At 40.6% G+C, this 12,002-nt stretch overlaps 1 protein-coding gene across 3 annotated transcripts; it reads left to right on the top strand.

The window, feature by feature from the left end:
- The first annotated feature begins 864 nt into the window (after positions 1-864).
- Positions 865-11,305, top strand: LOC308557261 (uncharacterized protein). Of its 3 annotated transcripts, XM_081137560.1 has the most exons (5): positions 865-1,028; positions 5,434-5,590; positions 7,202-7,328; positions 7,520-7,592; positions 8,233-11,305. In XM_081137560.1, exons 3-5 carry the CDS (start codon positions 7,241-7,243, stop codon positions 9,221-9,223), a joined length of 1,152 nt encoding a protein of 383 aa, XP_080993686.1. In that variant the 5' UTR covers positions 865-1,028; positions 5,434-5,590; positions 7,202-7,240; the 3' UTR covers positions 9,224-11,305. The 3 variants fall into 3 exon arrangements, with proteins under 3 accessions (XP_080993686.1, XP_080993685.1, XP_080993684.1); XM_081137559.1 differs by lacking the exon at positions 5,434-5,590 and having other exon boundaries at positions 866-1,028; positions 8,236-11,305; XM_081137558.1 differs by lacking the exon at positions 5,434-5,590 and having other exon boundaries at positions 866-1,028.
- The last annotated feature ends 697 nt before the right edge of the window (positions 11,306-12,002 follow it).

Genomic DNA, 12,002 nt, shown 5'->3' with positions numbered 1-12,002 from the left:
TGTGGTTCTTTGATTCTGGCCCTCAGGCTCCCTGTGTCAGATGGCCTCCAGGGGTTGTTCTGTGTCCCCAGGCATCCAGGGGTTGTTCTGTGTCCCCAGGCATGATGGAGTTGTTGCTGCAGTGTGGGTGGGGCTGTTTGTTTCAGATGATTCTAAAGGTGAGCATTTCCCCAGGCAATGGAGAGAGGATACCTGTCAGGACAGGTATCTGTGCATACGATATGGAGGGGAGGCCTGGCAGGGAGTGATTCCATCATTGCCAGAAGGAATGCTATGCTAGTATCTCAGACTCACCACGCAGGGGGATTATTTAGGTGAAACCCAGGTTTCTGATAAGTCTCATTACTGATGGATTAAACAGTGTAGCCACAAGTAAGGGGTGGCTCATGACCTCAGGGAGTGATTGAATCTCCAGTGAGAAAACATAACGACCTACTTGTATTTTCCATGGCAGAGAAATTTTTTCATATCAGGAACAGTTTCTAAAGTTATCCATTCTAAATATCCTGAAGTCATTTTTTCCCCCTCTGAGAAGGATGACTTGTTCTTGGTTTCAATGCTCTTTTTCGGAATCTGCCGTAGTTGTGGAAGGATATCTACCTAATACATCCCTCCTACCTGAGCCTGTGCACCTTTTTGGCAAATCCAGACGTCACACTCCAGTTGTCAAGAAAGATCAGAATGGAGCCAGATTTTATGTGTGTGTGTTTGCAAGGAAGGATCACAGTTCCTTGGTGGACACTCAACCCCGCTTTTCAATGCAAATGTCCCCGGACAGGAGGAGCTCTGGGTGCTTTGGGCTCAGGCCTGCGTCAGGCACCAGGGGGCGATGTCTTGCGAACTGTCTGTCATCTCGGGAGCGCGGGGAGGTGGGCGGGGCCACGCCCGCAGCCACCCGGATGTTCTGCGACCTAGGCTGCGCTTGGGGTCGCATCTCTCTTGTTCTGCGCGCAGCTGTCCAGCTGTGATCTGAACGGGTCGTAGTTGTTGTAGGAAGGACTCAGGGAGACCCAGGAAACCTAGAAATGGTGAGTGCGCGGCCGGGTGCCGAGCCCGGGAGGAGGGGCTGGTCCAACTGCCCCGGCGGGACCCTCTCCCCAAGGTTGGATCCCGAGTCTGCGGACCCAAGGCCCCGGGGCTCCGCTCCAACTTCAGTCCCCTCGGGCTCGCCGTGTGGGACCGACCGCCGCCGCGCGGGGACTTGGGCTTCGCGGTGTGTCTGGGCAGCTCCGCACCCACATTCCCGCGTCTCCCCAGTTGGTGTGATGACCGCCGGCAGGGTCACTGGGGACAATCATGACTGGTCTCCGGGGTTCGTGCATGGGAGTAGCTGTGGTCTGTGGGGTCCCCTGTGCCTTTCTCCCCAGAAGGATCCCGTTTTCTCCTGAGTTTTCATGTTTGTGGAGCCAGGTCTGAAACCCACTCCAGGCCTAGCTCTGCGACAAATGCCAGCATTTCCAGTCTCTCTCCCATGAATCCCAAAAGCCATCTTCCCGTCTCTGAGTCACAGCATCTTTATAAACAATTTGCTTTTGTGGTGCATTTCAAAGTGTTTAAAACACAAAATCCAACTGAGTACATTTGAAGATCTAATTGGCTTTATTCCCCATTCATGAGCGGGGCAGCTTCCCAGTTAGTAAATAGAATCTCAGAGGAGCTGTATGAAATGGAAGGTTTTTAAAATAGGCAGAAATGTAATGTGACTAAGAGGTTAATAGCAAACGAAAAGAAAGGATTGTTTCAGGCAAGGTCACCCTACCTTAGGAATCTTATTCGGCAGATCAGTGTTGATCAGAAAATTTCAGAGTGATTGGTTTAAAATTTTATTCCTGGGAAAGGTTGAAACCACAGTGAGAGAGTCATGCATCCCTAAACCTGGGGAGTACATCCTGAACAATTTTGTTGTTTTGAGTTCACTTACACAAACCTGCATGGTGTAGCACTGGCCAGTTAGCTTAGTTGGTCAGAGCATCGTTCTGATACACCAAGGTTGGGGGTTCAATCCCTGGTCAAGGCACATACAAGAATCAACCAATGGCCTGGCCTGTGTGGCTCAGCAGTTGAGCATCGACCTATGACCCAGGAGATCCCTATTTGATTCCCAGTCAGGGCAGGTGCCCAGGTTGCAGGCTTGATCCCCAGTGGGGGCTGTGCTGGAGGCAGCCGATCAATGACTCGCTCAACATTGATGTTTGTATCTGTCTCTCTCTCCCCCTCCCTTCCTCTCTCTGAAATCACAATAAAGATATATTTTTTTAAAAAATCAACCAGTGAATAAAAATAAGTGGAACAACAAATCAATGTATCTCTCTCAAATCAATAAATTAAAAAAAAATTTTTTTAAACCTGCATGGTGTTGCCTACCACATACCCAGGCTATATGGTATAGCCTATTGCTCCTAGGCTACAAACCTATACAACATGTTACTGTACTGTATACTGTAGGCTATTGTAATAGTAAATATGGTGTACAAGATAAAGAATGGTACGCCTGAATAGGGCACTTCCCCTGAACGGAGCTGGCAGGACTGGGGACTGCTCTGCATGAGGCAGTGGTTGGTGAGGGAATATGAAGGCCTACCATGATACTGTACAGTACTGTAGACTTCATAACACTGCGCACTTGGGCCACGACATTTATACAACAACAGATTAAATCAAGCACAGGAGAAAATGATGCAATCGAAAGACACAGCAAACACAAGATCTCTGAGGCTGCTGCCTGCATAAAACAGCATATTGTTTCACAGCAACCTTTTTAAAAAATATATATGTATATTTAAAATATTTTTATTGATTTCAGAGAGAGAAACATTAATGATGAGAGCCATTGATCTGCTGCCTCCTGCACGCCCCCCATTGGGGATCAAACCTGCAACCCAGGCATGTGCCCTGACCTGGAATCAAAGCTGCAACCTTTTGGAGTACTGGACAACATTCCAACCGAGCCACCTGGCCAGGGCCAAGTTCATTATAATGTTGTGGGACCATCATCCTATATGTGGTCTTTTGTTTTTTAATCCTCACCTGAGGATATTTTTTACATTGTTTTTCAGAGAGCAGAAGGGAAAGAAAGAGAAATATCAATGTGAGACAGACACATTGATTGGTTGCCTCCAGCATGTGCCCCGACTAGGGAATTAAGCTTGCCACCAAGATATGTGCCCTTGATCAAATTCAAACCCGAGACCCTTCAGTCCGAGGACCGATGCTCTAACCGCTGAGCAAACTGGCTAGGGTTGTGGTCTGTTTTTGACTATATGTGGCTCATGACTGTAGTGAGTTTTGGTTTTGGTGATGTGACTTAGTACAAGTGATCCATTGTGGGTTTGTTGTCTCCTTTTTATTTTTACTTTTTAAGGTTTTTAAATTGAGAGAGAGGAAAGGAGATGGAAAGAGAGATAGAAACATCAATGATGAGAGAGCCATTGATTGGCTGCCTCCTACACACCCCTTACCCAGGATCAAGTGTGAAACCCAGGCATGCACCCTTACCGGTAATCAAACCAGCAACCTTTTGGTGCATGGGACAACACTCAACCAACTGAGCCACACCAACCAGGGCTTATTCTCTCCTTTTTAATAAAACAGATTCAATATTTTAATTGTTTAGTATTTTCCCACATTCAATGGGTGACTGTTTTTAAAGGGTTTATTTTGTGTGTATGGATATTTTATGTGAGAGAACAGTTGCTAATAACCACCTGGAACTACTTTGCATAAAAGCTTTGTGCCTCTCTTATCCAGGACCTTTCCTGGTCACAGGGGTCCTATGGGAAGTCCTTTGGGTAGAGGCTACTCTTGGGTAACTTTCTTGGGTGTTCTAGATTAGTGCTGCCTCTCCCTGATATGTCACCTTTAAACATTTATTCACTTTATTTTAGTCTCAGGTTTGCAATGAATAATTATTTAATCACTGCAACTTGAAATACACTATAAAATATTTCCAAATATGCCAGAGAAAAGTGACTTACAGAGAAATAAAATATGTCATTGTTACACTGCAGGTATTAAATTCTTGTTTCCCTTTTTTCCTCCCAGTGTAGGTAGGTATATTAAAACGTTTATTCTTTTATTTTGAGTGAGTCAATGGATTTTCAAGGCTTAGACCAAAGGTGTTGAAGTATGATTAATAGTTTATAAAACAAAATCTTGCCCTGGCTGGTGTGGCTCAGTTGGTTGAGCTTCGTCTTGTGCACCAAAAGGTCACCAGTTTGATTCCCTGCCTGGGCACCTACCCAGATTGTGAGGCGATAGCTCATTGTGGTTTTAATTTGCATTTCTCTGATGATTAGTGACATTGAGCATCTCTGCATATGTTTATTGATCACCTGTATGTCCTCTTTAGAGCAGTGTTTATTCAGGTCCTTTCCTTCTTTCTTTCTTTCTTTTTTTTAAATCCTCACCCGAGGATATTTTTTCCATTGCTTTTCAGAGAGAGTGGAAGGGAGAGAGAGAGAAAGATCAACGTGAGAGAGACACATCGATTGGTTGCCTCCCACTCTCACACCAGCCAGGGCTGGGGATAGAGCCTGCAACCAGATACGTGCCCTTGGCTGGAATTGAACCTGAGACCCTTCAGTCCATAGGCCGATGCGCTAACCACTGAGCAAAACTGGCCAGGGCCCTTTGCTTATTTATTTATTTATTTTAAATGTCTTTATTGATTTCAGACAGAGGAAGGGAGAGGAAGAGAGATAGAAACACCAATGATGAGAGAGTCATTGATGGGCTGCCTCCTGCACTGCTCCGACTGGGGACCGAGCCCACAACCCGGTCGTGTGCCCTGACTCGGAATTGAACCATGATCTCCTGGATCCTAGGTCGATGCTAAAACCTCTGAGCCACGCCCTGCCGGGCCCTTTGCTTATTTCTTAATTGAATCTTTTTTGTTTTGTTTTTTGGGTCGAATTGTATAAATTTGGGGTATTAACCCCTTATCAGATGTATCATTGGCGAATGTTCTCCCATTCAGTGGGTTGTCTGTTCATTTTGTTGATGGTTTCCTTTGCTATGCAAAAACTTTTTAGTTTGATGTAGTCCCGTGTCTTTATTTTTTTCTTTTGTTTCTCTTGCCGTAGGAGATATATCAGAAAAAAATATATTGTTACAAGAACTGTCTGAGATTTTACTGCCTGTGCTTTCTTTTAGGATTTTTATGGTTTTAAGCCTTACATTTAAATCTTTAATCTATTTTTACTTTATTCTTGTGTACGGTGTAAAAAGGTGGTGTAATTTCAATTTTTGCACATATCTATTTAATACTCCCAAAACTATTTATTGAATAGACTATCTTTAGCCCATTGTATGTTCTTGCCTCCTTTGTCAAATATTAATTGAGCATAAAGGTGTGGACTTATTTCTGGGGTTTCTATTCTGTTCCATATAGCTATATGTCTGGTGTTTTTTTAAATATGTTTTTATTGGTTTTAGAGAGAGAGGCAAGGAGAGGAAGAGAGAGATAGAAACATCGTTGAGAGAGAAACATCAACATTGATCAGCCGCCTCCAGCACACCCCCTGCCGGGGATCAAGCCCACAACCCGGGCATGTGCCCTGACCCGGAATCGAACCAGTCTCCTGGATCCTAGGTCTATGCTCAACCACTGAGCCACTCCAGCCAAGCTATATGTCTATTTTTATGCCATTACCTTAGCGTTTTGATTACCGTGGCCTTGTAGTATAGTTGGATATCAGATAATGTGATTTCTCCAACTTTTTTCTCTTTCAAGATTGCTGTAGCTATTCATGGTACATTGTGGTTCCATATAAATTTTTGGAATATTCATTCTAGTTCTGTGAAAAACAACATTAGTATCTTGATAGGAATTGCATCGAGTCTATAGATTGCTTTGGGTAGTATGGACATTTTAATGATATTAATTCTCCCTACCCATGAACATTGCATATGCTTCCATTTGCAGTTTATATTCCAATTACAGTTTACATTCTATATTATTTTGTATTAGTTTCAGGTGTAGAGCATAGTGTTTAGACAATCATATACTTTATAAAGTGTTCCCCCTGATATTTTCAGTGCTCCTGTTACCTTATGTAATTTGTAATCATGTGCTAATTCATCATGAAAATATTGTGGATTTCAATAATGGGCCTTGCAAATAACAAATTTTATGCTGCTCCTCAAGGTTGAGGCCCAAGTTACAGTGTTGCAATTCAGCTGGAAAGACTTTTTTTGTGATTTATCATTTAGGTATATCTGTCTATGTGTTCTAAAAATTGGTAAGCATTGGTGGCTCTCTTTATAGAGCATGCCCATGCTTTTCCCTACCTCTTTCTCCACTCAGGGTTTCCTTGCCTTTCTCTTTCTCTCAAGGTCCATGGGCCCTTCTTTTGCCTCTTGTTTCCTTAACCCATTTCTTCTATGGCTCACTTATTCTACTTCTGTGACTTTCTAAATAAACTTTCTCTTATAATTTGAAAAAAACAAACAAAAACGATATGAGGTAACCCTGAGGCTCATGACTATAGGAATTTTGTAGAGGTCTAAGTTGTCCTGCCTTTCTTATACCTGAGCTCTAACTCTGGTAACTTCCTAGCTCCATGAAATGAGACAGACAAAAGAAAGTCAACCTGACTCAGTAATAAATATTATATAAACAAATTCTAATTCATACTCCTCCACAAGAATAATTTTAGTTAGGTGGATCTGACTACTTCTAATAATCTAGAGTACTTCAGGGCAATATGGCCAGCTCCATTTTGTTACAAGTTGAATTTTCCACTGACCTCCTGGCCTCTTGTGTTTGATGATAAGAATAGAAGAGAAAGCTTCCAGGTCTTTACGTTATTCATAGTCATTAAAACTTTATGCAAATATAACAGTATCCTTCATGGAGTACTGCATTGTATGGTAGTTTTAAAGGAGATGAGTTTTCTCACAGGGAATTAATGTGCATAAAATAGAAATAATTTTTTATTTGTATATAACTTCTTCAAAGGGCTCTGTACCCTGATATTGGAGAGTAATGAAGACTTGAAGTGATCACAATAAAAAATGTAGCAATAAATACCATGTGTTCATGAGGAAGTGAGTGTGGCCAATAAATAATAGTCTGATACCCAAGTAATAGAATGAATGTTGGGGACCATGTGTCATGTGTGAACTTGTTATGAATTATGTATAGATCCCTAGTGCTGCCTATCTCACCCATCCTCCTGTATACATTTGTGGGATGTTTTAGGACTCAGTGGCCTTTGAGGATGTTAATGTGGAGTTCACCATGGAGGAGTGGGCTTTCCTGGATCCAACCCAGAAGAAACTCTACAGAGATGTGATGCAGGAAACCTTCTGGAACCTGGCATCAATAGGTAGTGATGACAACTTCTTACTTATTTAGTCAATTAGAACACTAATGTTACTTGCTCATCAGTGCTGTTTCAAGAGCTGAAATGTGGAAAGAGAATACATTGATAATTAAATTGGGCATGATCACAGCTCACTATGGACCTAAAATCTAGCCATTTTCTATAATTTATTAATATATGATTCTTTTTTCTAGCATGTATTTTAGAAGAAAAATGGGAAGACCATGACAGTGAAGATTATTATAAAAATCCTGGAACAAATCTTAGGTGAGTTATACTGACATGAGAAAACAATGTCCCACAAGAGAATCTTAATATGTCATCAAATTTTAAAAACCGGCAATCCAATTATATCAGTCCAGCTTCAAATTTCATTCTGAGAATAATTTCATTAAAATATTCTTCTCAAATGTGACCTAGTTCTTTAGCGGATAAAAAATAAGTACACTTGAGCCTTGGTTGGGTGGCTCAGTTGGTTCTAGCATCATCCCATACACCAAAAGGTTGCAGGTTCAGTTTTCATTCAGGGCACATACTTAGGTTGCAGGTTTGATCCCTGATAGGGGCATGTATGGGAGACAACTGATCAATGTTTCTCTCTCACATTAATGTTTCTCTCTCTCTCTCTCTCTCTCTCTTTAAAAATCAATAAATACATATCCTCCAGTGAGGGTTAAAAACAAAGTACTTGGAACAGTAGTAAGAAACACCATTAATGAATACAACTGTTTTCATAATATCTATGACTGGGACCTCCTTCAGGGCTTTTATTAAATACACTTTCAAACAGTGCAAATATGCAGAAACCCCACACTTTCCTTGAAAATGATAAAAATGTCATTGTCATCCTATAAATAAATATAAGATTGTGAATAAAGTATTAATAATATGCTTCTGATTTTTACAGCAGTCATATGGTAGAGAGACTCTGTAAAAGGAAGGATGGTAGTCTTTGTAGAGAAACCTTCAGCCAGATTCCAAATCATAATGAGAAGAAGAAAACTCCTACTGAAATAAAACTGCCTGAATCCAGGTTGTGTAGACAAGTCTTCATGCATTATTTATCCTTTAATAACCACATGAGTTCTCACACTGGACCCCAACTAAACCAATGTCAGGAATATGAAGAGAAGCCTTATAAATGTAAGGAATGTGGGAAAGCTTTCAAACATATCCGATATATTCATGTACATGAAAAGAAACACAGTGGAGAAAGGCCCTATGAATGTAGAAAATGTGGTAAATCCTATAGGTACTTAAGTAACTTATGTCGACATGCAAGAACTCACACTCAAGAGAAATTCTATGAGTGCAAGAAGTGTGGGAAGGCCTGGAGTTCTCTCCCCATATTTCAAAGACATATGATCAAGCATACTAGAGATGGACCTTTTAAATGTAAGGAGTGTGGGAAAGATTTCAGGTGTCCAAGAAACTTTCGACGTCATGAAATGATACACAGTGGAGAAAAGCCCTATGAATGTAAGGAATGTGGGAAAGCCTTCAGTTTTCTCAAGTATCTTAAAAATCATAAAAGAACTCATGATGGAAAGAAGCCTCATGAATGTAAGGAATGTGGGAAAGCATTTCGTTATCCCACTTCCCTTAAAAATCATGAAAGAACTCATACTGGGGAGAAACCCTATGAATGTAAGCAATGTGGGAAGGCCTTTAGTCGTCTCAGTTATTTTCAAATTCATGAAAAAACTCATAGTGACGAGAAACCATATGAATGTAAGCAATGTGGCAAAGCTTTCCGTTGTCTCATGTATTCTCGAGTACATGAAAGAATACACAGTGGAGAAAAGCCCTACGAATGCAAGGAATGTGGTAAAGCCTTCGGTTACTCAAGTAGTTTACATAAACATGTGAAAAGACATTCTAGAGATAAACCCTGTTGATGTCAAGATGTGGGAGAGCCTTCATTTACCATTCTGCTGTGAAGTCACATATAATAATCCAGATTGGAGATCGACCCTAGAAATGTAAGGAATGTTAGAAAGCATTCATTTCTTCCAGTTTATCATAAAGAATGAAAGAACTCACACTGAAGAGAAGTCCTGTCAATGTAAAGATTGTAGAAGGGTTTCAGTCATCTCAGCTCTTTACAAAATCATGAAAGAACTCATGCCTAAGAGAAAGTCCACAATTATAAGGAATGTGGGAGAGCCTTTCATGGACATGTGAGAACGTACATGGAGAGATAGCATATAGATGTAGAGAATGTAGAAAAGCCTACAGCTGTCCCCGTTCCTTGGAAATGCCATGAAAAAAGCTAACAGTGGAGAGAATTCTATTGAATGTAAAGAATATAGGAAAACCTTCATTTTGCCTGATAGCGCTACAGTACCCTGTGAGAATGTACACTGGATAGATACAGTATAACTGACAATGAAGACAACCTTTTAATTGTTAGCATGCTTTCAGAGTAGCTTGAAAACTGCACTGGAAGGAAATCATATTACTATAACTAGTACTTGAAAGCCTGGTGCAAATTAATTCATATACTCCCCAAATTTCACAACATGAAAGAAATGCTATAAACGTTAGACATATATGGTCATTATCATGGACTCATTCTTAAAGTGATTGGTATGGAATTCTACTTTTGCAAGTAAACATTGAGGTTATATAATTCTGTAGGTACTCTTTAAGCCACAGTTTCTAAGTTTAGTAAGTATTTTTTCCCCTTTTAGTCAGTTAATAAATATTTTGTGTTTCAGTATTGAAGTTTATTACAGCCATGGGTGAATGGCAGTGGGTTACTAATATGAAAGTAGGTTTAACTTTTATGGAAATTTGTAATTGTTCTGTAAGGAAAGGATACTTGGATATTTGTTCATTTTCCCTACTGGCCTCCTGTGGCAAGTATTGAATGAAAATGCCTCGCCCACATATATATTCCATCTTAACACAAAAGTGCCTTTTCATTGCCTGAAGAGCCTTACTCCATTTCCTCATCAGTACATGTCTTTAATTTTTCAATTACACTTGATATTCAGTATTATTTTATTCAATAAATATTTGCCATATATTTACACATACGCAAAGGTCATTGTAGAGTCGAATCCATGTGAATTGTTTCATCTATTGTCCTTTGCTTTTTATGATTGCTTTTGGCTGGGATTTGGACTATGGAGTTTGCATTAAGAAGAGAATACCTGTGATAGGACAATAAGATCTAGAGTTGGAGATGACCCTTCCTGGCTCTGTTATGTCCATGTGAGGAATGTTGTGAACTACATTTTCCACAACCTATTGCCTTTTGGGTTGCGTGTTAGAAATCACCAAGGCCTAACTTGAGTGCAGAAGTGAAATAGGATTAGACTGGCTTTGAAGCCACTTGTGTAAAGGAGACAGACAGAAGCATAGAGCTTTTGTGAACCTTTGCTTTTGGTTTTCCTCAGTCTTTGCCCCGCCAGCCAAGAATATCCTGAAGACCACCAGTGACCCCTTCACTTCATTGATGTCAGGTGCAAGCTTTCCAGGTGTGCAGAAGTCAACAGGAAAGGTCCCGCCTAGGTTGGGTTTTCCTGCAAGCCCATAGGTGTCCATCATATGGTGGCAACAGGTGTCGACTGTCATGGTTGAGAGTGTTTTGTAAAGGGTAGGCACTCTTCTCTAGATTGTATTTGTATGAGGTCTCATTTGACTAGTAACCACCTTGGCCTGTCGCTATTACTACTGACTGTGATTCAGATCCCACTGTGACAGCGACAGTGGCGCAGTGCCAAGGAGCCGCGTGACAGTTTGTTCTTCTGCACACTGTGCAGGCCCTGTCTGAGGCGTCCCTCCAGGTGAGAAACAGCACTTACTTCGTTTCAGGCTCAGTCTGGATGTTTCCTGTAACTCAGAGCTGCGTGTAACCTCCCAATGTTTTCAGTTATCTTTGGTTGTATGTAATTAAAATTATGTGTGTTTTCCCTCTAATAAATGCTTCTGTACTTATTAAAGAACTATTAACTGTTTCCCAAGCACTCTTATGCTAAGAATTATTGTTGTGTTTATTCTTTCCTCAGGGTATATTTAAATATCCCATTGTAATTATGTAATTTCAGATCAACTTGTAATTTTTTCTACTTAATTATACATTGTGTCACAATTATATGTGTACAAATTCAGACATGTTTTCCTCAAATTACATTTTAATTTTATATACTTATAACTTTTGACACAGACCTCTTTCTTATTCATCCATAATATTAAAAACTTTCATCATGGTTTTCTTAGTCCCCTCTAGCCAAAGACCAACCAAATCACATCTGTAGTAAAAAGGGATGTAATGAAATGAATTCACATAATAGGAATGACCAGGGACCATACGTGACTGTGGCGTGTAACAGTAACCACACCTAACAGGATTGCTGGTTGTATTTTGCCTTGTGACAGATGATGTGATTGCCATTGAGAGAAGCAAGACATCTTTGTGCACTGGATTCTGAGAGGAAATGAATTTAATTCTACCTTGGGTGATGATACTCATTTTTATTTAGAAGGCAGAAAAAAATAATACTAAACCTAAATCGTAAGACGCATAAATCATAATAGTGAGACAAGGGGAATGTTTGTTATTTTCACTCTTTGGAAACCTGTTGTCTTCCATCACGTCTAGACGTGAATGCCTTTGCTTTTATCCTGAGTCACTGTGGCCATGGAGTAGCTTCGTGTGATGACGGACAC

Source organism: Miniopterus schreibersii, assembly GCF_964146895.1.
Source record: "Miniopterus schreibersii genome assembly, chromosome: 4".
NCBI lineage: Eukaryota > Metazoa > Chordata > Mammalia > Chiroptera > Miniopteridae > Miniopterus > Miniopterus schreibersii.
The sequence above is the reverse complement of the archived record's forward strand: the minus strand, read 5'-3'. Positions and strand labels throughout refer to the sequence as shown.

What these genes read in the sequence shown, in the direction of transcription:
- LOC308557261 (XM_081137558.1), top strand. An exon ending in CTGGAACCTGGCATCAATAG is followed by an intron (nt 7,329 to 7,519) that starts GTAGTGATGACA and finishes TCTTTTTTCTAG; the next exon opens with CATGTATTTTAGAAGAAAAA. An exon ending in AATCCTGGAACAAATCTTAG is followed by an intron (nt 7,593 to 8,232) that starts GTGAGTTATACT and finishes TGATTTTTACAG; the next exon opens with CAGTCATATGGTAGAGAGAC.